Source organism: Triticum dicoccoides, chromosome 3A (genome assembly GCF_002162155.2).
Source record: "Triticum dicoccoides isolate Atlit2015 ecotype Zavitan chromosome 3A, WEW_v2.0, whole genome shotgun sequence".
NCBI lineage: Eukaryota > Viridiplantae > Streptophyta > Magnoliopsida > Poales > Poaceae > Triticum > Triticum dicoccoides.
In genome coordinates this window covers 106,519,653-106,545,263 of record NC_041384.1, presented here as the reverse complement: position 1 = coordinate 106,545,263, position 25,611 = coordinate 106,519,653, and the positions used below count along the sequence as shown (strand labels likewise).

General features: G+C 47.9%; 2 protein-coding genes across 2 annotated transcripts; one reads left to right on the top strand and one right to left on the bottom strand.

The window, feature by feature from the left end:
* The first annotated feature begins 11,517 nt into the window (after positions 1–11,517).
* Positions 11,518–15,007, top strand: LOC119267416 (receptor-like protein kinase HERK 1). Its single transcript, XM_037548802.1, has 2 exons — positions 11,518–11,837; positions 11,964–15,007. Exon 2 carries the CDS (start codon positions 11,983–11,985, stop codon positions 14,707–14,709), a length of 2,727 nt encoding a protein of 908 aa, XP_037404699.1. The 5' UTR covers positions 11,518–11,837; positions 11,964–11,982; the 3' UTR covers positions 14,710–15,007.
* LOC119267417 (serine/arginine-rich splicing factor RS2Z32-like) lies at positions 14,872–18,147 on the bottom strand. Its single transcript, XM_037548803.1, has 7 exons — positions 18,017–18,147; positions 17,437–17,553; positions 16,747–16,786; positions 16,552–16,647; positions 16,243–16,469; positions 16,079–16,168; positions 14,872–15,535 (listed from the first exon to the last, which is right to left on the bottom strand). Exons 2-7 carry the CDS (start codon positions 17,550–17,552, stop codon positions 15,103–15,105), a joined length of 1,002 nt encoding a protein of 333 aa, XP_037404700.1. The 5' UTR covers position 17,553; positions 18,017–18,147; the 3' UTR covers positions 14,872–15,102.
* Positions 18,148–25,611: the final 7,464 nt, after the last annotated feature.

Sequence of the window (25,611 nt, the reverse complement as noted above, 5' to 3'; positions counted from 1 at the left end):
TCCGAACAACTTTCGGGTTACCGCATACTAATATCTCTACAACCCTAGCATCACCGAACCTTAAGTGTGTAGACCCTACGGGTTCGGGAGACACGCAGACATGACCGAGCCGACTCTCCGGTCAATAACCAACAGCGGGATCTGGATACCCATGTTGGCTCCCACATGCTCCTCGATGATCTCATCGGATGAACCACGATGTCGAGGATTCAAGTAATCCCGTATACAATTCCCTTTGTCAATCGGTACGTTACTCGCCTCAGATTCGGTCGTCGGTATCCCGATACCTCGTTCAATCTCGTTACCGGCAAGTCACTTTACTCGTACCGTAATGCATGATCCCGTGACCAAACACTTGGTCACATTGAGCTTATTATGATGATGCATTACCGAGTGGGCCCAGAGATACCTCTCCGTCATACGGAGTGACATATCCCAGTCTCGATCCGTGTCAACCCAACAGATACTTTCGGGGATACCTGTAGTATACCTTTATAGTCACCCAGTTACGTTGTGACATTTGGTACACCCAAAGCACTCTTACGGCATCCGGGAGTTACACGATCTCATGGTCTAAGGAAATGATACTTGACATTGGAAAAACTCTAGCAAATGAACTACACGATCTTGTGCTATGCTTAGGATTGGGTCTTGTCCATCACATCATTCTCCTAATGATGTGATCCCATTATCAATGACATCCAATGTCCATAGTCAGGAAACCATGACTATCTGTTGATCAACGAGCTAGTTAACTAGAGACTCAATAGGGACATGTTATGGTCTATGTATTCATACATGTATTATGATTTCCGGATAACACAATTATAGCATGAATAATAGACAATTATCATGAACAAGGAAATATAATAATAATCATTTTATTATTGCCTCTAGGGCATATTTCCAACAGTCTCACACTTGCACTAGAGTCAATAATCTAGTTACATTGTGATGAATCGAACACCCATAGAGTCCTGGTGTTGATCATGTTTTGCTCGCAGAAGAGGTTTAGTCAATGGATCTGCGACATTCAGATCCGTATGTACTTTGCAAATATCTATGTCTCCATCTTGAACATTTTCACGAATGGAGTTGAAGCGACGCTTGATGTGCCTGATCTTCTTGTGAAACTTGGGCTCCTTGGCAAGGGCAATAGCTCCAGTGTTGTCACAGAAGAGAGTGATCGGCCCCGACGCATTGGGTATGACTCCTAGGTCGGTGATGAACTCCTTCATCCAGATTGCTTCATGCGCTGCCTCCGAGGCTGCCATGTACTCCGCTTCACATGTAGATCCCGCCACGACGCTTTGCTTGCAACTGCACCAGCTTACTGCCCCACCATTCAAAATATACACGTATCCGGTTTGTGACTTAGAGTCATCCAGATCTGTGTCGAAGCTAGCGCCGACATAACCCTTTACGACGAGCTCCTCGTCACCTTCATATACGAGAAACATATCCTTAGTCCTTTTCAGGTACTTCATGACGTTCTTGACCGTTGTCCAGTGTTCCATGCCGGGATTACTTTGGTACCTTCCTACCAAACTTACGACAAGGTTTACATCAGGTCTGGTACACAGCATGGCATACATGATAGACCCTATGGCTGAGGCATAGGGGACGACACTCATCTTTTCTCTATCTTCTGCCGTGGTCGGACATTGAGCTGAGCTCAATTTCACACCTTGCAACACAGGCAAGAACCCCTTCTTGGACTGATCCATATTGAACTTCTTCAATATCTTATCAAGGTATGTGCTTTGTGAAAGACCTATGAGGCGTCTCGGTCTATCTCTATAGATCTTGATGCCTAATATGTAAGCAGCTTCTCCAAGGTCCTTCATTGAACAACACTTATTCAAGTAGGCCTTAATACTGTCCAAAAGTTATATATCATTTCCCATCAAAAGTATGTCATCCACATATAATATGAGAAATGCTACAGAGCTCCCACTCACTTTCTTGTAAACGCAGGCTTCTCCATAAGTCTGCATAAACCCAAATGCTTTGATCATTTCATTAAAGCAAATGTTCCAACTCCGAGATGCTTGCACCAGCCCATAGATGGAGCGCTGGAGCTTGCATACCTTGTTAGCATTCTTAGGATCGAAAAAACCTTCCGGCTGCATCATATACAATTCTTCCTTAAGAAAGCCGTTAAGGAATGCCGTTTTGACGTCCATTTGCCATATCTCATAATCATAGTATGCGGCAATTGCTAACATGATTCAGATGGACTTCAGCTTCGCTACGGGTGAGAAGGTCTCATCATAGTCAACCCCTTGAACTTGTCGATAACCCTTAGCGACAAGCCAAGCCTTATAGATGGTAACATTACCATCCGCGTCCGTCTTCTTCTTAAAGATCCATTTATTCTCTATCGCTCGCCGATCATCAGGCAAGTCTGTCAAAGTCCATACTTTGTTTTCATACATGGATCCTATCTCGGATTGCATGGCTTCAAGCCATTTGTTGGAATCTGGGCCCGCCATTGCTTCTTCATAGTTCGAAGGTTCACCGTTGTCTAACAACATGATTTCCAGGACAGGGTTGCCATACCATTCTGGTGTGGAACGTGTCCTTGTGGACCTTCGAAGTTCAGTAGCAACTTGATCCGAAGTACCTTGATCATTATCATTAACTTCCTCTCTAGTCGGTGCACGCACCATAGGAACATCTTCCTGAGCTGCGCTACTTTCCGGTTCAAGAGGCAGTACTTCATCGAGTTCTACTTTCCTCCCACTTACTTCTCTCGAGAGAAACTCTTTCTCCAGAAAGGACCAATTCTTGACAACAAAGATCTTGCCTTCGGATCTGAGGTAGAAGGTATACCCAATGGTTTCCTTAGGGTATCCTATGAAGACGCATTTTTCTGACTTGGGTTCGAGCTTTTCAGGTTGAAGTTTCTTGACATAAGCATCGTATCCCCAAACTTTTAGAAACGACGATTTAGGTTTCTTCCCAAAACATAATTCATACGGTGTCGTCTCAATGGATTTAGATGGTTCCCTATTTAAAGTGAATGTAGCTGTCTCTAGAGCGTATCCCCAAAATGATAGTGGTAAATCAGTGAGTGACATCATAGATCGCACCATATCCAATAGAGTGCGATTACGACGTTCGGACACACCGTTACGCTGAGGTGTTCCAGGCGGCGTGAGTTGTGAAACGATTCCACATTTCCTTAAGTGCATACAAAATTCGTGACTTAAATATTCTCCCCCACGATCTGATCGTAAGAATTTTATCTTTCGGTCACGTTGATTCTCTACCTCATTCTAAAATTCCTTGAACTTTTCAAAGGTCTCAGATTTGTGTTTCATCAAATAGACATACCCATATCTACTTAAGTCATCAGTGAGAGTGAGAACATAACGATAGCCACCGCGAGCCTCAACGCTCATTGGACCGCACACATTAGTATGTATAATTTCCAATAAGTTGGTTGCTCGATCCATTGTTCCGGAGAACGGAGTCTTGGTCATTTTACCCATGAGGCATGGTTCGCACGTGTCAAATGATTCGAAATCAAGAGACTCCAAAAGTCCATCTGTATGGAGCTTCTTCATGCGTTTGACACCGATGTGACCAAGGCGGCAGTGCCACAGATATGTGGGACTATCATTATCAATCTTACATCTTTTGGTATTGACACTATGAATATGTGTAACATCACGTTCGAGATTCATTAAGAATAAACCATTGACCAGCGGGGCATGACCATAAAACATATCTCTCATATAAATAGAACAACCATTATTCTCGGATTTAAATGAGTAGCCATCTCCTATTAAACGAGATCCAGATACAATGTTCATGCTCAAAGCTGGCACTAAATAACAATTATTGAGGTTTAAAACTAATCCCGTAGGTAATATAGAGGTAGTGTGTCGACGGCGATCACATCGACCTTGGAACCATTCCCGACGCGCATCGTCACCTCATCCTTCGCCAGTCTCCGCTTATTCCGCAGCTCCTGTTTTGAGTTACAAATATGAGCAACTGCACCGGTATCAAATACCTAGGAGCTACTACGAGTACTGGTAAGGTACACATCAATTAGATGTATATCACATATACCTTTAGTGTTGCCGGCCTTCTTGTCCGCTAAGTATTTAGGGCAGTTCCGCTTCCAGTGTCCCTTTCCCTTGCAATAAAAGCACCCAGTCTCAGGTTTGGGTCCATTCTTTGGCTTCTTCCCGGCAACTGATTTACCGGCCGCGGCAACTCCCTTGCCGTCCTTCTTGAAGTTCTTCTTACCCTTGCCTTTTTTGAAACTAGTGGTTTTATTGACCATCAACACTTGATGTTCCTTTTTGATTTTCACCTCCGCTGATTTCAGCATTGAAAATACTTCGGGAATAGTTTTCACCATCCCCTGCATATTGTAGTTCATCACAAAGCTCTTGTAGCCAGGTGGGAGCGACTGAAGGATTCTGTCAATGACCGCCTCGTCCGGGAGGTTAATGTCCAGCTGGGACAAGCGGTTTGCAACCCAAACATTTTAAGTATGTGCTCACTGACAGAACTATTTTCCTCCATCTTACAACTGTAGAACTTGTCGGAGACTTCATATCTCTCGCCCCGGGCATGAGCTTGGAAAACCATTTTCAGCTCTTCGAACATCTCATATGCTCTGTGTTGCTCAAAACGCTTTTGGAGCCCCGGTTCTAAGCTGTAAAGCATGCCACACTGAACGAGGGAGTAATCATCAGCACACGACTGCCAAGCGTTCATAACGTCTTGGTTCTCTGGGATGGGTGCTTCACCTAGCGGTGCTTCTAGGACATATGCTTTCTTGGCAGCTATGAGGATGATCCTCAGGTTCCGGACCCAGTCCGTATAGTTGCTGCCATCATCTTTCAGCTTGGTTTTCTCTAGGAACGCGTTGAAGTTGAGGTTGACATGAGCGTTGGCCATTTGATCTACAAGACATTTTGCAAAGGTTTTTAGACTAAGTTCATGATAATTAAGTTCATCTAATCAAATTATTTAATGAACTCCCAATCAGACAGACATCCCTCTAGTCATCTAAGTGATACATGATCCGAGTCAACTAGGCCGTGTCCGATCATCACGTGAGACGGACTAGTCATCATCGGTGAACATCTTCATGTTGATCGTATCTTCTATACGACTCATGTTCGACCTTTCGGTCTTCCGTGTTCAGAGGCCATGTCTGTACATGCTAGGCTCGTCAAGTCAACCTAAGTGTATTGCGTGTGTAAATCTGGCTTACACCCGTTGTATTCGAACGTTAGAATCTATCACACCCGATCATCATGTGGTGCTTCGAAACAACGAACCTTCGCAACGGTGCACAGTTAGGGGGAACACTTTCTTGAAATTATTGTGAGGGGTCATCTTATTTAAGCTACCGTCGTCCTAAGCAAATAAGATGTAAAACATGATAAACATCACATGCAATCAAATAGTGACATGATATGGCCAATATCATTTTGCTCCTTTTGATCTCCATCTTCGGGGCGCCATGATCATCGTCATCACCGGCATGACACAATGATCTCCATCATCATGATCTCCATCATCATGATCTCCATCATCGTGTCTTCATGAAGTTGTCTCGTCAACTATTACTTCTACTACTATGGTTAACGGTTAGCGACAAAGTAAAGTAATTACATGACGTTTATGTTGACACGCAGGTCATAAATAAATTAAGACAACTCCTATGGCTCCTGCCGGTTGTCATACTCATCGACATGCAAGTCGTGATTCCTATTACAAGAACATGATCAATCTCATACATCACATATATCATTCATCACATCCTTTTGGCCATACCATATCACATGACACATGCTGCAAAAACAAGTTAGACGTCCTCTAATTGTTGTTGCAAGTTTTTATGTGGCTGCTATAGATTTCTAGCAAGAACGTTTCTTACCTACGCCAAAACCACAACATGATATGCCAATTTCTATTTATCCTTCATAAGGACCCTTTTCATCGAATCCGATCCGACTAAAGTGGGAGAGACAGACACCCGCTAGGCACCTTATGCAACTAGTGCATGTCAGTCGGTGGAACCAGTCTCACGTAAGCGTACGTGTAAGGTCGATCTGGGACAATTCATTCCACGATGCCGCCGAATCAAGATAAGACTAGTAATGGCAAGTAATTGACAAAATCAATGCCCACAACAACTTGTGTTCTACTCGTGCATAGAAACTACGCATAGACCTAGCTCTGATACCACTATTGGGGAACGTAGCAGAATTTTAAAATTTTCTATGCATCACCAAGATCAATCTATGGATTCATCTAGCAACAAGGGAGAGGGGAGTGCATCTACATACCCTTGTAGATCGCGAGCGGAAGCGTTCAAGAGAACAGGGTTGATGGAGTCGTACTCGTCGTGATCCAAATCACCGATGACCGAGCGCCGAACGGACGGCACATCCGCGTTCAACACACGTACGGTTGGGGAAGACGTCTCCTCCTTCTTGATCCAGCAAGGGGAAGGAGAGGTTGATGGAGATCCAGCAGCACGACGGCGTGGTGGTGGAAGCTGCGGTGATCTCGGCAGGGCTTCGCCAAGCTCCAACGAGAGGGAGAGGTGTTACGAGGGGAGAGGGATGCGCCAGGGACTTGGGTGCGGCTGCCCTCCCTCCCTTCCACTATATATAGAGCCCCTAGGGGGGCGCCGGCCCTAGGAGATCCCATCTCCAAGGGGGCGGCGGCCAAGGGGGGACTTGCCCCCCAAGTCAGGTGGGGCGCCCCCCACCCCTAGGGTTTCCAACCCTAGGCGCAGGGGGAGGCCCATGGGGGCGCACCAGCCCACCAAGGGCTGGTTTTCCTCCCACTTCAGCCCATGGGGCCCTTCGGGATAGGTGGCCCCATCTGGTGGACCCCCGGGACCCTTTCGGTGGTCCCGGTACAATACCGGTGCCCCCCGAAACTTTCCCGGCAGCCGAAGCTGGACTTCCTATATACAATTCTTCACCTCCGGACCATTCTGGAACTCCTCGTGACGTTTGGGATCTCATCCGGGACTCCAAACAACTTTCGGGTTACCGCATACTAATATCTATACAACCCTAGTGTCACTGAACCTTAAGTGTGTAGACCCTACGGGTTCGGGAGACACGCAGACATGACCGAGACGACTCTCTGGTCAATAACCAACAGCGGGATCTGGATACCCATGTTGTCTCCCACATGCTCCTCGATGATCTCATCGGATGAACCACGATGTCGAGGATTCAAGTAATCCCGTATACAATTCCCTTTGTCAATCGGTACGTTACTTGCCCGAGATTCGATCGTCGGTATCCCAATACCTCGTTCAATCTCGTTACCGGCAAGTCACTTTACTCGTACCGTAATGCATGATCCCGTGAACAAACACTTGGTCACATTGAGCTCATTATGATGATGCATTACCGAGTGGGCCCAGAGATACCTCTCCGTCATACGGAGTGACATATCCCAGTCTCGATCTGTGTCAACCCAACAGATACTTTCGGGGATACCTGTAGTATACCTTTATAGTCACCCAGTTACGTTGTGACGTTTGGTACACCCAAAGCACTCCTATGGCATCCGGGAGTTACACGATCTCACGGTCTAAGGAAATGATACTTGACATTGGAAAAGCTCTAGCAAACGAACTACACGATCTTGTGCTATGCTTAGGATTGGGTCTTGTCCATCACATCATTCTCCTAATGATGTGATCCCGTTATCAATGACATCCAATGTCCATAGTCAGGAAACCATGACTATCTGTTGATCAACGAGCTAGTTAACTAGAGGCTCACTAGGGACATGTTATGGTCTATGTATTCACACATGTATTATGATTTCCGGGTAACACAACTATAGCATGAATAGTAGACAATTATCATGAACAAGGAAATATAACAATAATCATTTTATTATTGCCTCTAGGGCATATTTCCAACAACTTTCTTCATGACTTATACATATTCCTCTAACTATGAGATTATGCAACTCCCGAATACCGGAGGAACACTTTGTGTGCTATCAAACATCACAACGTAACTAGTTTCTTTTTCTTGTTTCAACATGTATCAAAATGTTTCATCGTGTATTGTTGTGTACTAGTAAATCCAATCAGACAGAAGTGCACTCTTATTTGTTGGTAGACGACGAAACTTTACCACACACTTTGGAACAATAAAAACACAATAAAACATCGAAATACTAACACCCACATGTGTGGCAACATTGCAACTCGCCCACACGCCTGGATCACTGTCCAGTTAAGTTTGCACGAATCTTGACACACCGAGACAGTTTTTGCGTGCCACGTAGGACAAGATCGGTGTGTGGGCATTGGAGAGGTTGCCCACACGCCCCACAACACACGGTTGTCATCTACGCTGTGTGGGCGAACTAGTTTCTGCCCACACAGCCACCACCTAGTCCATGTGCGTGTGGGTGAACTGTTTTTCACCCACACAACAGTCGTACGTTGTTGGATGGCAACTGCAGTTGCACGTACATGACAACTAGGCAAACACACATGGCAACTATGATTCGTTTGCTAGACGGCAACTGCAGTTGCGTGTACGTGGCAATCGGATAAACATACATGGAAACTGTGATTAACCACACGTGGCAACTAGGTGAACACACATGGCAACTGTTGTTTGACCATATGTGGCAAGTAGTTAATCACACACGACAACTATGATTTGATTACACGCGGCAACTACCATAAATTAGACATGGCAACTATTGTTAACCAAAACAAAGAGAGTTCCCATGCTTTTACAACCATATTTGCCATCCCGGATAACTACATCTGCCATCCCGGATAACTACATCTGCCGGAACGGGTCTAGATTGGTTTTCGGTGGCTACGGAAGCTTACGGCGGCGGAACTCCCGATCTAGGTTATTTTCTGGAGGTTTCTGTATTTATATGATTTTTTGGCGTCGGTCTCACGTCAGGGGGGTCTCCGAGTCGTCCACAAGGGTGGAGGGCGCGCCCTACCCCCTGGGCTCGCCCTCCTATCTCGTGGACGACTCGGGACTCTTCTGGCCCAACTATTTTACTCCGGGGGCTTCTTTTGGTCCATAAAAACTCATCAAAAATTGACACGTCAATTGGACTCCATTTGGTATTCCTTTTCTGTAAAACTCAAAAACAAAGAAAAAAATAGAAACTGGCACTGGGCTCTAGGTTAATATGCTAGTCCCAAGAATCATATAAAATAGCATATAAATGCATATAAAACATCCTAGATGGATAATATAATAGAATGGAACAATAAAAAATTATAAATACGTTGGAGATGTATCAGTGATTTGTTTGAAAAAAATACGACATAAGGGCTTAGTCAGATAATGATGCTGTCATGGACAAAGAAAAGAAAAGGAAAGGCCAGCTACACACGTGTGATGAATTAGGGGTTTGAGCTAGTTAGCTTTGTTGATCTGATTTGGTAATGTTCACACGCGAAGGCTATGTGGACTTTGCTTTGGTTTTCTTTGTTGGTACACATTTGTGCATGGATGACGGTGGTCACGGTGATGGCTTGAGGAGTCTGGAATGTGTCTGCAGTCGGGGAAGTCCGGCTGGGTTAGACTTGTCGGTCTGACGGATCGACGCGGGTCGGTTGGTACAGAAGATGGTGGTGGGATCGGCGGCGACGACATAGGAGCGTGATGCTGTTGGTGACCGATTTCTGGGTGTGGAAACACGTGACACAGGCTTGAGGGCTTGTGTGGCTTCGACAAGGCTATGGCGCGGGGTTGATTCATGACGGTGCACATGGAGTTTGAAGTCGACGGGGCGCGAGGGTGGACTGATCGTCTACCATGGAGTCATGTTGAATGTGGAGCTGGATTGAGGGGCTACGATGTAAGGATCCAGAGAATCGAAGCCTATTCAGTGGGGGAAAAGCGAGTGACATGCAGTTTGGACTGGAGCCCAGTGGTCCGATGGAAGCATGAAACTCATCATCGGTCGGTGATGATCGGTGGTACTCTGGAGTGGGTGTTGAGTCGTGTGGGTCGCGACCCTTGAGACTTAACCGGGACAGCGGAGGCTCGACGCGGTAATAGCGGCGAGGCGTGTGGTATGCACGGGGCATGAAGACGGGCCAAGGCTCCGTTGGTCATACATATGGTGAGACAATTGCGAATTGACTCGGGATGACTAAAAGCAATGGTGAAATTCCTTCAAGTTTTAGACAGACAGTCAAGAAAGGAGCGGTGATGTTGAGTTCAGGTAACTCTTATATGTGACACCAATATGTGAGTTGTTCACTGTCACACAGGTCAGTGATCAGTGTGTGATGGCGCTGACGGATACTCTGAAAGTTGGGAGCACAAACTAGAGTAACAAGGAACTTAATTTTGCTCGAGTGTTGACTGTGGTCAAGAAAAGGAAGGACTATAAGTTGCAGGTGGAGTCACATGAAGTCTTGGAGTAGCAGCGGTGCTCATGGGATAAGCTCAAGTCCAATATACATGGAAGTTTGATGCATTGACGAATTCAATGTGGTGGAGAATATTCGCCAAGGTGGAGTTTGTTAGAGTTGTGTCGAATATTGTGTATAAGATAGGTTACGGTTGGACTCTGAGTTGTATTGTGTGTAGATAAGATATGGAGTCGTGTTCTTGTAGGACACTTGTATTTTAGGCCTCTCATATATAACGGGGCTAGACACATGATGTAACCTATGCCAACATAATAGCACCGGAACGCAGGGAAAGTCAGCGGCATGTGCCGGTGTCCAGGGCGATCGGGTGCGGTATTGTAGCGATGTCATGGGAAGGAGCGCCCATAGTCAGGCCCTGGGGATGTAGCCATATCGGTGAACCTCGTTAACAAATCTCAGTGTCATGCTCGTGTGATTGTTTTGTCCCCGAATGATCGACGGTGTGCCTCGGATTTATTCCAACAAAATCCACCGTCACCGTTGCTTTGAGATTCATGCTATTTTTTTAGAATTGGTAGATTTTGTCTTGTTTCATAGTGTTACACCGGGTTTTTTTCCTCTTATTTCAACATGTATCGAAATGTTTCATTGTGTATTGTTGTGTACTAGTAAACCCAATCAGAAAGAAATGCACTCTTATTTGTTGGTATACATTAAAACTTCACGAGACACTTTGGAACAAGGAAAAACACAACAAAACATAGTATATAACACTTTGAAGTAAGACAATTTTTTATATAAAAGTAAGAAATGTAGCACAAGTCTTAATGCAACCATGGTCGATAAATCCACGGTCAAGATGTCTCTTGCAGGGCAGAAAAACCACACTCCTAGTAGCATTTTATTTTTTTGAGAATCACTCCTAGTAGCATTGACGATTCAAAGATAAAACCAGCCTAGCGACAATTTCCCGGGACCAAACAATCGTGTCCCGCACTCTCGTCACGCCTCCCAGCGTTTGCTTTCAGGTGCATTTTTTCCATACGCGTGCCACGGAATTCCCAACATGCAGCTCGGCCTGTCGCCACTGTCGTCTTCTTCCTGAATATTCAGTGGTAGGGTTAGTACGTTCCAACGAGCTTCCAAGTGCAGCAACATTCCAGTCCAGTCCAGTCCCCTGCTCACAAGTTCGGTAACGGTTGCGACTTGCGTGCCCAATGGCGTGGGGAGGAGGGCGCTACGAGACGAACAAGCCTTCAATTCGGCGGGCCGCCTCTGATGGCGATCCGTCTCTCTGACCGGTCGCCAGTGACCTCTGTGTCCCCTTCTTCCCGCAATCCCTGGCCTCGCACCAACCCAAGGCCTCGCAGATAAGCATGACACCACGGCAGCGCACATCATCCATGGTGGACCTCAACTGCTGCTGAATCAGCTGGCCGGTAGCCGGAGCCTGGAGGTAGCGCCGTTCGTCCCCCTGTCGCTCTTCTTTGGCTCCTTGTAGCTTTTCTGTGGTTCGATGTACTTCCGGCGGACATGTTTCCTTCTCTGCATGTTCTGCGCATGATCTTTTGATCGTGTGTAGGTGGTCCTCGGAGTTTGCCATGGCCGCGACGGCGAGGCTCCGGCGAGCTCGACCTCGCGGCGTGCTCGGGCTCGTGTCGGCGCTGCTCGTCTGCGGCGCTGCGGCGTACGCGCCGGAGGACAACTACCTCGTCAGCTGCGGCTCCTCGCTGGACACGCCCGTGGGCCGGAGGCTCTTCCTCGCCGACGACGGCGGCTCCGGCTCCGGCGCGGTCACCCTGACGTCCCCTCGCAGCGCCGCGGTGAAGGCCTCGCCGGACCTGGTGTCCGGCTTCCGCGACGCCGCGCTGTACCAGAAGGCCAGGGTCTTCTCCGCGCCTTCATCATACTCGTTCGCCATCAGGCGCCGCGGCCGGCACTTCCTCCGCCTCCACTTCTTCCCCTTCGTGTACCGGAGCTACGACCTCGCCGCCGCGGCCAGGGCGTTCAAGGTGTCCACGCAGGACGCCGTGCTGCTCGAGGACGGCGTCCCGGCGCCCGAGCCCGGCAACGCGTCGACGTCGTCGTCGCCCCAGCCGGCGCGCGTGGAGTTCCTCCTGGACGTCGCGCGCGACACGCTCGTGGTCTCGTTCGTGCCGCTCGTCGACGGGGGCATCGCCTTCGTCAACGCCGTCGAGGTCGTCTCCGCGCCCGACGGCCTCGTCGCCGACGCCGCCGAGTCGTCGACGGGCCGCCCAGAGCCCATCCCCGCCGCGCTGCCGCTGCAGACGGCCTACCGCCTCAACGTGGGCGGCCCGGCCGTCGCGCCCGACGACGACGCGCTCTGGCGAGAGTGGACCACCGACCTGCGATTCCTCTCCCATTCCGTGGCCGACGCGGTGACTCGGGAGGTCCGCTACAACGGGACGCCGAACCGCCTACCCGGGCAAGCGACGGCGACCGACGCGCCGGACGTCGTCTACGCCACGGCGAGGGAGCTCGTGATCAACAGCAGCTCATTCGACGGGCAGAAACAGATGGCGTGGCAGTTCGACGTCGACGCCAGCTCCAGCTACTTCATCAGGTTCCACTTCTGCGACATCGTCGGCAAGGCTCCCCACCAGCTCCACATCAACGCCTACGTCGACGACGCCAGTCACGCCACCGTGCTGACGGACCTTGACCTCGCCGCCGTCGGCGATGGTGCGCTGGCGTTCCCGTACTACAAGGACTTCGTGTTGCCTGCTAGCGAAGCCTCCGGGAAACTCGCCGTCCATGTTGGCCCTCTGGCAAATAAGATCGTGATGCCCGCTGCCATCCTCAATGGGATTGAGATCATGAAGATGCACCTGAGCGCCGGCTCTGTCGTCGTCGTCGAGCCGGCGGCGGGGGCAGCCAAGTCGCGTTTCGCCGTCCTTCTTGGCTCCGTGTGCGGACCGCTCGCTTTCGTGTCCATCGCCGTTGCTCTCGCCATTGTCCTCAGGAAGAAGAGGAAGAAGGAGGGGGAGGAAGAGGAGGAAAGTGATAAGAAGCAGCCGACGCCGACGCAGAGCCAGTCGTCCACGCCATGGATGCCACTCCTCGGCCGCCTCAGCGTTCGCGGCGCCATTGCGTCAGGGTCGTCAAGCTTCACTACTGCCGGTAACACTCCGGGAGCCAGCCCCAGGGCTGCCGCCGCGGTGATGCCGAGCTACCGTTTCCCGCTCGCCGTGTTGCAAGACGCGACGCGCAACTTCGACGACAGCCTGATCATCGGAGAGGGAGGGTTCGGCAAGGTGTACGGCGCCGTGCTCCAGGACGGCACTAAGGTCGCCGTGAAGCGCGCGAGCCCGGAGTCGCGGCAGGGCGCGCGGGAGTTCCGCACGGAGATCGAGCTGCTGTCCGGGCTGCGCCACCGCCACCTTGTGTCGCTCGTCGGCTACTGCGACGAGCGGGAGGAGATGATCCTGCTGTACGAGTACATGGAGCACGGCTCGCTGCGGAGCCGGCTGTACGGCCGCAGCGGCGCGGCGCCGCTGAGCTGGGCGCAGCGGCTGGAGGCGTGCGCCGGCGCGGCGAGGGGCCTCCTTTACCTGCACACGGCCGTGGACAAGCCGGTGATCCACCGCGACGTCAAGTCGTCCAACATCCTGCTGGACGGCGACCTCACGGGCAAGGTGGCCGACTTCGGGCTGTCCAAGGCCGGGCCGGTGCTGGACGAGACGCACGTCAGCACGGCGGTGAAGGGCAGCTTCGGGTACGTCGACCCGGAGTACTGCCGGACGAGGCAGCTGACGGCCAAGTCCGACGTGTACTCGCTGGGCGTCGTGCTGCTGGAGGCCGTCTGCGCGCGGCCCGTCGTCGACCCGAGGCTGCCGAAGCCCATGTCGAACCTGGTGGAGTGGGGGCTGCACTGGCAGGGCAGGGGCGAGCTGGAGAAGATCGTGGATCGGCGCATCGCCGCCGCGGCGAGGCCGGCGGCGCTGAGGAAGTACGGCGAGACGGTGGCCAGGTGCCTGGCGGAGCGCGGCGCCGACCGGCCGGCCATGGAGGACGTGGTGTGGAACCTGCAGTTCGTGATGCGGCTGCAGGAGGGTGACGGCCTGGACTTCTCCGACGTGAGCAGCCTCAACATGGTGACAGAGCTCACGCCGCCACCTCGCCGTCAGAGAAGCGCAGTTGATAGCGACGGCCTGGCCCTCTCCGATGTGAGCAGCCTCAACATGGTTACAGAGCTCACGCCGCCACAAACCGGCAGCGTGGAGGGAGACGGCGTAGCCGACGACGATTTCACCGATGCATCCATGAGAGGGACCTTCTGGCAGATGGTCAATGTCCGCAGCAGATGAACCCATATGGCCTTATATGAGAAGATGATGGTGTTTTTTGTACGTCCCTGAGGAGAGTGGATGATGGAAAATATTGTTTCCCCTACATCTTTCAAAGGACAAATACTACACGCATTTTCGACCATGTAGCACGATAAAGATGAGAAATTAAGCACAAAAAGATTATTTGAAACTGCAAAATGATTCCATGTGCACATAGTACAACAGATATTATGGTCTGACTGGAGTATCAATACCGAAATAGAGTACACAATAAAATCAAACTCGTACAGGCAAGTCTTTGTTCAACATGTTTAGAGAGTTTCGTAGCAGTAGGAAGAATTTGATCCATCTCTCGACCCTCACCAGGTGAACTTCAACTGGGTGAACACCGGAAGGATTTCGATCCATCTCTCAACCACCACCGGGTGATGCACTTCCACTGGGTGCACGGTGGTTGCCATTGTCTTCGCCGTCCCTGGGGCTCGGGCTACGACCATTTGCAGCTGGGCTCATGTTATTAGGGCTGTCAGCCTTCATTGGGCTCCTGCTGTTTTCCCTTGGTGCAGGGCTCCTGCTGCCAGGAGGGGTGGGGCTCCGGGCCCTCCCCTTGGCAGGTGAAGCGCTCCTCCTAGGGCTGCGGCTGTCACGGGGGCTCCTCATAGGGCTGCGACTGCCACGGGGGCTCTTCATAGGGCTGCGACTGTCGCGGGGGCTCCTCCTGGGGCTGCGACTGTCACGGGGGCTCCTCCTTGGGCTGCGACTGTCACGGGGGCTCCTCCTTGGGCTGCGACTGTCACGGGGGCTCCTTGATCGCCTTTCATCCCTCCTTGGGGAAACAGAGCGGCTAAGTAAAGCAAGAGACATACAGTCAGTGTTTCATATACAAAACATGATAGGAAAAAAAAAAGAATTAAAGCACAACACGAGTATGTTTAAAAGCAATATCAAGAAATCAACCAATTTTTTACATTGGCATATACTCCCTCCGCCCCGAAACAAGTGTCTCAACTTTGTACTAACTCTAGTACAAAGTTGTACTAAGCTTGAGACACTTATTTTGGGATGGAGGGAGTGTTCATTAGTAGCAAACACGAGTATTTAATTAAAAATTACCACATTAGCGGGTTAGTAAAAATGTATGATGAAGTAAACCTATGCCCACAGAATAGCAGCAGATGGAACTAAACCCATGCATAACAGGAAAACAATATGCAAAAAATGAAATACCATGATAATTGGACAACAAAGGTCTTAAGAGCTTTAGTTTTGCAAGAAAAAAGAATACCAGTACTATGTTCAGAATTCAGACTCCACATACTACCAAAACAACGGAATCATGCCACAGAATAAGCAGAAACGGTGCCCAAATTTTCAAAGCAACGTATACCTGTAGCTCCTACTGCGGCTCCTGCTGTAGCTCCTATCACGCACCCTTCCACGGCGAGGAGATGGAGATCTGGAGTAACTCTTTCCACGCCTGTTTTCATCAACACAACTTAAGTCAGATATGCTCTACTTATAAAACAGAAAAGACAAACTCGCAGGGCATACTTGAGGTTCTTAGGGCTGTTCTGGCAATCCCTTTCTATGTGGCCACTATCTCCACAACGATAGCACCTATTTTTCCAGTCGCCAGCTTTGCAGTCACGAGCCCAATGCCCATCAATCCCACAGTTAAAGCAACGGCCAGAACCAGGAGGAGGTCCCCGACCCATATATTCACGGTCACCGCCACGGCCACGGTCACGGTCACCTCCTCCTCCTTGGCCACGCGGAACCTATAATGAAGATCATAATAAGTAAGTGCAAATAACAAAAGCATAAATCAACATAGAAAAAATTATAGTGAGCAATATTTACCCCTTTAGCAAACTCAACAATCATGCGGCTTCCATCAAAGTCACGACCATCAAGATTGTACCTTGCTTCATCAGCATCCCTGGGATCACTAAACTCCTGCAATAAGATTTATACAAGAAAAGGAGGGGCATCAATGTGAACAGTACAAACATGGATTAAGAAGTCAAAACAAGGTGAACAAGAGCGGTTACTTACAACAAATGCAAACTCATGCTTCATATCCACATGTCGCACTCTGTGGAAATGGTTTCCGGAAACAGTAACACCATCAAGACGCAAGTAGAGAAATGTATCACCACGCAGAATGAACTAAACACCAGGCATGATTGTGATTTCCATTAAAACAGGCAATTTATTTTTGAAAACAATCGCCAAAGTCTGCTAGAAACTTTGCGAGAATAGCCACCAATTCCACCAAGGGCACCCTCCCACCAATCCACCATGGACACCGAGGTTGGGTAAGCCCCCAAAACCTTCAACAAGATCATCCAAGTTAAAAAACATGAAGGGCTTGTGGATATATGTGATGGTACAAGAAACAATGGGGGGAGAGAGAACAATGTTGAGAGACCACAGGGTGCTGGCTTAGATATCCCGTATGGAATGCCATTGTCTCAGAGTAACCATGTGGATGACTAACGCCATTGGGTGCAAGAAATTGAACAGGTGTGTCTCAATTTCTGCTCTACATGTCTTCAGACAAGAGAGCAAAGCACAGACCTATTTGACTAAAAGCTAACTCACACATAATTTGCATGGGTGACATGACATGAAACCGGTCAAAATAAATCCGCTGTACAAGAAGGAACTAGTATATTTGTTCCATGAACTTGTCACTCAGAAGGCAAAAAGCAGCTCTGGCTGAGAGGAATTCTGCCCGCTCACCTCCCATATCTGCCGAAGAGGTCTTCAAGGTCCCTTGTGCGGGTGCGCGAGGGAAGACGACCCACGTACAGCCTTGTGTTGCCGCCATAACGATCACGCTCATCGTAGCGAGGCATTCTGCACCGAAACAAGCAGCAAAATGTCACGACCTACAACCACTGACATCATACAAGCAAACAGCCAAGCAGAGCAAACCCCTCCCCATACAAAGCAGCCAATCCAGCACAAATTCAGTTAGAGCAGCATACGGACATCTCGTGACGCAATCTATTACGTAGTATAGCCTAGCTGCGACCATACTGTTCCCCCCTTACGAATCATCAGCCCCAAAACCGCAACGAATCTAGAAAACCACCAACACCTCTTCAGAATATCTAATCCTAATTCGGATACGGCACGCCATGGATGCGGATCTGTCCGTACAAGCAAGCGAATCACGGGCCGACGGGATTCCCGCGGGCGAATCGAGCGGGAGCCCGGACCCAAGCGCCGGGCACCAGCGCGGCGGGCCGACGAGGCGAGGAATCGAGCGGAAGGACAGACGGGGGCACGAGATCGGATCGGGGGTCGGGGATCTCACCTGCGAGAGCGAAGCGGAGGAAACCCTAGCCGCGGGAGGGGACAAGACTAGAGGAAGCTGCTCGGATGTGACGGCGGCGAACTTATACTCACGCCCGATTTGGTTTGGACGGCAGGTGTTGGATCGGGGGAGGCATCGACGGCTGACAGGGGGAGGAGCGGGCGCTGCTGGCAGTGCTCAAATCGGCAGCCGGAAAGAAAAGGAAAAAAAAGGACGTGAGGCCTGTGATGGAAGGCGCCTAACAATGGCCCATCATGTTTAGACCCCCGGTAGGGCTCTCATGCAGGCCCAGTTACCCCTAAATGAACTAGTTAGGCCCAAATCTTTTATCTCAAAATAAATTAGTCCCAAATCCGTGTTTGTCACTTTGTTGTGATACTACCAGCACGGTGATATTCAGCTTGCCAATATCCATGGTCTTGTTTCTTATTTTTATTCTTTGTGTACATTTGCCCTTTCTTTTCTGTGTATAGTTCATCTACGGTCATAAAACTTGTGTGGAGATCGCGCTTTAATCAATGAACTAAAGAAAGTGCAAATTACGGAATTTAACATTGTTCCGCCGCACCGTCTACATTTACTTGCTCGTTTTCCATACGCATTCTGCTAGCGTGGCATACTCTGCCCAACTCTGATCGTTCGGCTTAACATGAAGACGAATTCGGATTGAGAGGGGGGGGGGGGCTGAAAAATCATGTGAGATTCGTTCCTCGTCTCATCCCACATTCTGGCTCCATTGTCCCTTCCTCAACTATAGCATCATACAATGACTCCCACAAGGCGACCAGAGAGATGGGTTAGATTGCCACATAGTAGTGACGGTGCCCGGACTACAAACCTCTAATGTCAAACAAAAGTTATCTCTAAATCTTGTATTATTTCTTGAATTTTACACATGGAATTTAATTTCTATGTAAAGCCTTTAGCTCAAAAGTTGTGTAGTCAATCGACTACACAGCCATGATATTGGCTTCACCACTACCACAGAGGTGTTGCAAATGAGCAAACAACAGCATGCATGCTTAGGTAGGTGGTGTCATCAACTTCGCGATTCAGGCGTGGCGCACCAAACCACTTCCACGAGGCATGATTATGATGGGGAACGTAGTATTTCAAAAAAAATTCTACGATCATGCAAGATCTATTTAGGAGAAGCATAGCAATGAGCAGGGAGAGTGTGTCCACGTATCCTCGTAGACCGAAAGCGGAAACGTTTAGTAACGCGATTGATGTAGTCGAACGTCTTCGCGATCCAACCGATCTAAGCACCGAACGTACGGCAACTCCGTGTTCAGCACACGTTCAGCTCGATGATGTCCCTCGATTTCTTGATCTAGTTGAGGACGAGGGAGAGTTCCGTCAGCACGATGGCGTGGCGACGGTGATGATGAAGTTACTGGCGTAGGGCTTTGCCTAAGCACTACAACGATATGACCGAGGTGTGTAACTGTGGAGGGGGGGCACCGCACACGGCTAAGAGAAGACTTGGTGTTCTAGGGTACCCCCTGCCCCCGTATATAAAGGAGGGGAGGGGGAGGCCGGCCGGCCCCTGTACGGCGCGCCAAGAGAGGGGAGTCCTACTAGGACTCCAAGTCCTAGTAGGATTCCACCTGGAAAAGTCCAATTCGGACCCAAAGGGGGGGCGGCCCCTTGTGGCCCTTCTCTCTCCCACTAAGGCCCATGAAGTCCCATTAGTTCCCCCGGGGGGTTCTGATAACCCTCCGGCACTCCGATAATTATCCGATAGTTCTCGGAACTCATCCGGTGTCCGAGTAACATCGTCCAATATATCAATCTTTATGTCTCGACCATCTCGAGACTCCTCGTCGTGTCCGTGATCTCATACGGAACTCCGAACAAACTTCGGTCATCAAATCACATAACTCATAATACAAATCATCATCGAACGTTAAGCATGCAGACTCTATGGGTTCGAGAACTATGTAGACATGACCGAGACACATCCCCGGTTAATAACCAATAGCGGAACCTGGATGCTCATATTGGATCCTACATATTCTACGAAGATCTTTATCGGTCAAACTGCATAACAACATACGTTATTCCCTTTGTCATTGGTATGTTACTTGCCCGAGATTCGATCATCGGTATCATCATACCTAGTTCAATCTCGTTACTGGCAAGTCTCTTTACTCGTTCCGTAATGCATCATACCGTGACTAACTCATTAGACGTATTGCTTGCAAGGCTCATAGTGATGTGCATTACCGAGAGGGCCCAAAGATACCTCTCTGATACACGGAGTGAAAAATCCTAATCTCGGTCTATGCCAACTCAACAAACACCATCAGAGACACCTGTAGAGCATCTTTATAATCACCCAGTTACGTTGTGATGTTTGATAGTACACAAGGTGTTCCTCCGGTATTCGGGAGTTGCATAATCTCATAGTCAGAGAAACATGTATAAGTCATGAAGAAAGCAATAGCAATAAAACTAAACGATCATTATGCTAAGCTAACATATGGGTCTTGTCCATCAAATCATTCTCCTAATGATGTGATCTCGTTCATCAAATGACAACACATGTCTATGGTCAGGAAACTTAACCATCTTTGGTTAACGAGCTAGTCAAGTAGAGGCATACTAGGGACACTTTGTTTTGTCTATGTATTCACACATGTACTAAGTTTCCGGTTAATACAATTCTAGCATGAATAAACATTTATCATGATATAAGGAAATATAAATAACAGCTTTATTATTGCCTCTAGTGCATATTTCCTTCAGTCTCCCACTTGCACTAGAGTCAATAATCTAGTTCACATCGTCATGTGATTTAACACCAATAGTTCACATCTTTATGTGATTAGTTCACATCTTCATGTGACTAACACACAATGGGTTTACTAGAGTCAATAATCTAGTTCACATCGCTATGTGATTAACACCCAAAGAGTACTAAGGTGTGATCATGTTTTGCTTGTGAGAGAAGTTTAGTCAACGGGTCTGCCACATTTAGAGCCGTATGCATTTTGCAAATTTTATATGTCTACAATGCTCTGCACGGAGCTACTCTAGCTAATTGCTCCCACTTTCAATATGTATCCAGACTGAGACTTAGAGTCATCTGGATAGTGTCAAAGCTTGCATCGACGTAACCCTTTCTGACAAACTTTTTGTCGCCTCCATAACCAAGAAACATGTCCTTATTCCACTAAGGATAATTCTGACCGATGTCCAGTGATCCACTCCTGGATCACTATTGTACCCTCTTGCCAAACTCATGGTGAGGTACACAATAGGTCTGGTACACAACATAACATGTTTTATAGAACCTATGACTAAGGCATAGGGAATGACTTTCATTCTCTCTCTATCTTCTGCCGTGGTCAGGTTTTGAGTCTTACTCAACTTCACACCTTACAACTCAGGCAAGAACTCCTTCTTTGACCGATCCATTTTGAACTCCTTCAAAATCTTATCAAGGTATGTCCTCATCGAAGTCTTATCAAGCGTCTTGATCTATCTTTATAGATCTTGATGCCCAATATGTAAGTAGCTTTATTGATGTCTTTCTTCGAAAAACTCCTTTCAAACATCCTTTATGCTTTCCAGAAAATTCTACATCATTCCCGATCAACAATATGTCATTCACATATACTTATTAGAAAGGCTGTAGTGCTCCCACTCACTGTCTTGTAAATATAGGCTTCACTGCAAGTCTGTATAAAACTATATGCTTTGATCAACTCATCAAAGCGTATATTCCAGCTCCGAGATGTTTTCACCAGTCCATAGATGGATCGCTGGAGCTTGCACACTTTGTTAGCACCTTTAGGATTGACAAAACCTTTTTGTTGCATCATATACAACTTCTTCATTAAGAAATCCACTAAGGAATGCAGTTTTGACATCCATTTGCCAGATTTCATAAAATGTGGCAATTGCTAACATGATTCGGACAGACTTAAGCATCGCTACGAGTGAGAAAATCTCATCGTAGTCAACACCTTGAAATTGTCGAAAACCTTTTGCGACAATTCGAGCTTTGTAGATAGTAACACTACTATCAACATATGTCTTCCTCTTGAAGATCCATTTATTCTCAATGGCTTGCTGATCATCGGGAAAGTCAACCAAAGTCCACACTTTGTTCTTCATACATGGATCCCATCTCAGATTTCATGGCCTCAAGCCATTTTGTGGAATCTGGGCTCATCGTCGCTTCCTCATAGTTCACAGGTTCATCATGGTATAGTAACATGACTTCCAGAACAGGATTACCGTACCACTCTAGCGCGGAACGTACTCTGGTTGACCTACGAGGTTCGGTAGTAACTTGATCTGAAGTTTCATGATCATCATTAACTTCCTCACTAATTGGTGTAGGCATCACTGGAACTGATTTCTGTGATGAACTACTCTCCAACTCGAGAGAAGGTACAACTACCTCATCAAGTTCTACTTTCCTCCCACTCACTTCTTTCGAGAGAAACTCCTTCTCTAGAAAGGATCCATTCTTAGCAACAAAGATCTTGCCTTCGGATCTATGATAGAAGGTGTACCCAATAGTTTCTTTTGGGTATCCTATGAAGACGCACTTCTCTGATTTGGGTTCGAGCTTATCAGGCTGAAACTTTTTCATATAAGCATCGCAACCTCAAATTTTAGGAAACGGCAGTTTAGGTTTCTTGCTAAACCACAGTTCGCATGGTGTCGTCTCAACGGATTTAGATGGTGCCCTAGTTAATATGAATGCAACTGTCTTTAATGCATAACCCCAAAATGATAGTGGTAAATCGTTAAGAGTCATCATAGATCGCACCATATTCAATAAAGTACGGTTACGATATTCGGACACACCATTATGTTGTGGTGTTCCAGGTGGCGTGAGTTGTGAAATTTATTCCACATTGTTTTAAATGAAGGCCAAACTCATAACTCAAATATTCACCTCCATGATTAGATTGTAGAAATTTTATTTTCTTGTTACGATGATTTCCACTTCACTCTGAAATTCTTTAAACTTTTCAAATGTTTCAGACTTGTGTTTCATTAAGTGGATATACCCATATCTGCTCAAATCATCTGTGAAGGTTAGAAAATAATGATACCTGCCGCGAGCCTCAACACTCATCGGACCGCATACATCGTTATGTATTATTTCCAATAAGTTAGTGGCTTGCTCCATTGTTCCGGAGAATGGAGTCTTAGTAATCTTGCCCATGAGGCATGGTTCGCAAGCACCAAGTGATTCATAATCAAGTGATTCCAAAAGCCCATCGGCATGGAGTTTCTTCATGTGCTTTACACCAATATGACCTAAACGACGGTGCCACAAATAAGTTACGTTATCATTATTAACTTTGCATCTTTTGGCATCAATATTATGTGTATCATTGTGATCAAGATTCAGTAAACCATTTACATTGGATGTAAGACTGAGGGAGTCCTGGATTAGGGGGTGTTCGGATAGCCGAACTATACCTTCAAGCCGGACTCCTGGACTATGAAGATACAAGATTGAAGACTCCGTCCCGTGTCCGGAAGGGACTTTCCTTGGCGTGGAAGGCAAGCTTGGCGATACGGATGTTCAAATCTCCTACCATTATAACCAACTCTATGTAACCCTAACCCTATCCAGTGTCTATATAAACCGGAGGGTTTTAGTCCATAGGACAACATACACATCAACAATCATACCATAGGCTAGCTTCTAGGGTTTAGCTTCTCTACTCGTGGTAGCTCAACTCTTGTAATACCCATACCGTCAATATTAATCAAGCAGGACGTAGGGTTTTACCTGTTGGGGAACGTAGTAATTTCAAAATTTTCCTACGCACACGCAAGATCATGGTGATGCATAGCAACGAGAGGGGAGAGTGTGATCTACGTACCCTTGTAGACCGACAGCGGAAGCGTTAGCACAGCGCGGTTGATGTAGTCGTACGTCTTCACGGCCCGACCGATCAAGCACCGAAACTATGGCACCTCCGAGTTTTAGCACACGTTCAGCTCGATGACGATCCCCGGACTCCGATCCAGCAAAGTGTCGGGGAAGAGTTCCATCAGCACGATGGCGTGGTGACGATCTTGATGTACTACCGCCGCAGGGCTTCGCCTAAGCACCGCTACAATATTATCGAGGATTATGGTGGAAGGGGGCACCGCACACGGCTAAGAATATGATCACGTGGATCAACTTGTGTGTCTAGGGGTGCCCCCGGCCCCCGTATATAAAGGAGCAAGGGGAGGAGGCCGGCCGGCCCCTATTGGCGCGCCAGGAGGAGTCCTCCTCCTAGTAGGAGTAGGACTCCTACTAGGAGGGGGAAGGAAGTGGGGAGGGAGAAGGAAAGGGGGGCGCCGCCCCCCCTCTCCTAGTCCAATTCGGACCAGGGGGGAGGAGGCACGCGGCCCACCCTGGCTGCCCCTCTCTCTCTCCACTAAGGCCCATATGGCCCATTACTTCTCCCGGTAGGGTTCCGGTAACCCTCCAGCTCTCCGGTTTTCTCCGAAATCACCCGGAACACTTCCGGTGTCCGAATATAGCCGTCCAATATATCAATCTTTATGCCTCGACCATTTCGAGACCCCTCGTTATGTCCGTGATCACATCCGGGACTCCGAACTAACTTCGGTACATCAAAACTCATAAACTCATAATATAACTGTCATCGAAACCTTAAGCGTACGGACCCTACGGGTTCGAGAACAATGTAGACATGACCGAGACACGTCTCCGGTCAATAACCAATAGCGGAACCTGGATGCTCATATTGGCTCCTACATATTCTACGAAGATCTTTATCGGTCAGACCGCATAACAACATACGTTGTTCCCTTTGTCATCGGTATTTTACTTGCCTGAGATTCGATCGTCGGTATCTCAATACCTAGTTCAATCTCGTTACCGGCAAGTCTCTTTACTCGTTTCGTAATACATCATCTCACAACTAACTCATTAGTTGCAATGCTTGCAAGGCTTATGTGATGTGCATTACCGAGAGGGCCCAGAGATACCTCTCCGACAATCGGAGTGACAAATCCTAATATCGAAATACGCCAACCCAACATGTACCTTTGGAGACACCTGTAGAGCTCCTTTATAATCACCCAGTTACGTTGTGACGTTTGGTAGCACATAAAGTGTTCCTCCGGCAAACGGGAGTTGCATAATCTCATAGTCATAGGAACATGTATAAGTCATGAAGAAAGCAATAGCAACATACTAAACGATCGGGTGCTAAGCTAATGGAATGGGTCAAGTCAATCACATCATTCTCCTAATGATGTGATCCCGTTTAATCAAATAACAACTCTTTGTCTATGGTTAGGAAACATAACCATCTTTGATTAACGAGCTAGTCAAGTAGAGGCATACTAGTGACACTCTATTTGTCTATGTATTCACACATGTATTATGTTTCCGGTTAATACAATTCTAGCATGAATAATAAACATTTATCATGAAATAAGGAAATAAATAATAACTTTATTATTGCCTCTAGGGCATATTTCCTTCAGTCTCCCACTTGCACTAGAGTCAATAATCTAGTTCATATCGCCATGTGATCTAACATCAATAGTTCACATCTTTATGTGGTTAACACCCATAGTTCACATCGATATGT

What these genes read in the sequence shown, in the direction of transcription:
- LOC119267416 (XM_037548802.1), top strand. Translation starts at nt 11,983, where the DNA reads ATGGCCGCGACGGCGAGGCTCCGGCGAGCTCGACCTCGCGGCGTGCTC.
- LOC119267417 (XM_037548803.1), bottom strand. Translation starts at nt 17,552, where the DNA reads ATGCCTCGCTACGATGAGCGTGATCGTTATGGCGGCAACACAAGGCTG. An exon ending in AACAGCCCTAAGAACCTCAA is followed by an intron (nt 16,169 to 16,242) that starts GTATGCCCTGCG and finishes TGATGAAAACAG; the next exon opens with GCGTGGAAAGAGTTACTCCA. An exon ending in AGCCGCAGTAGGAGCTACAG is followed by an intron (nt 15,536 to 16,078) that starts GTATACGTTGCT and finishes TGCTTTACTTAG; the next exon opens with CCGCTCTGTTTCCCCAAGGA.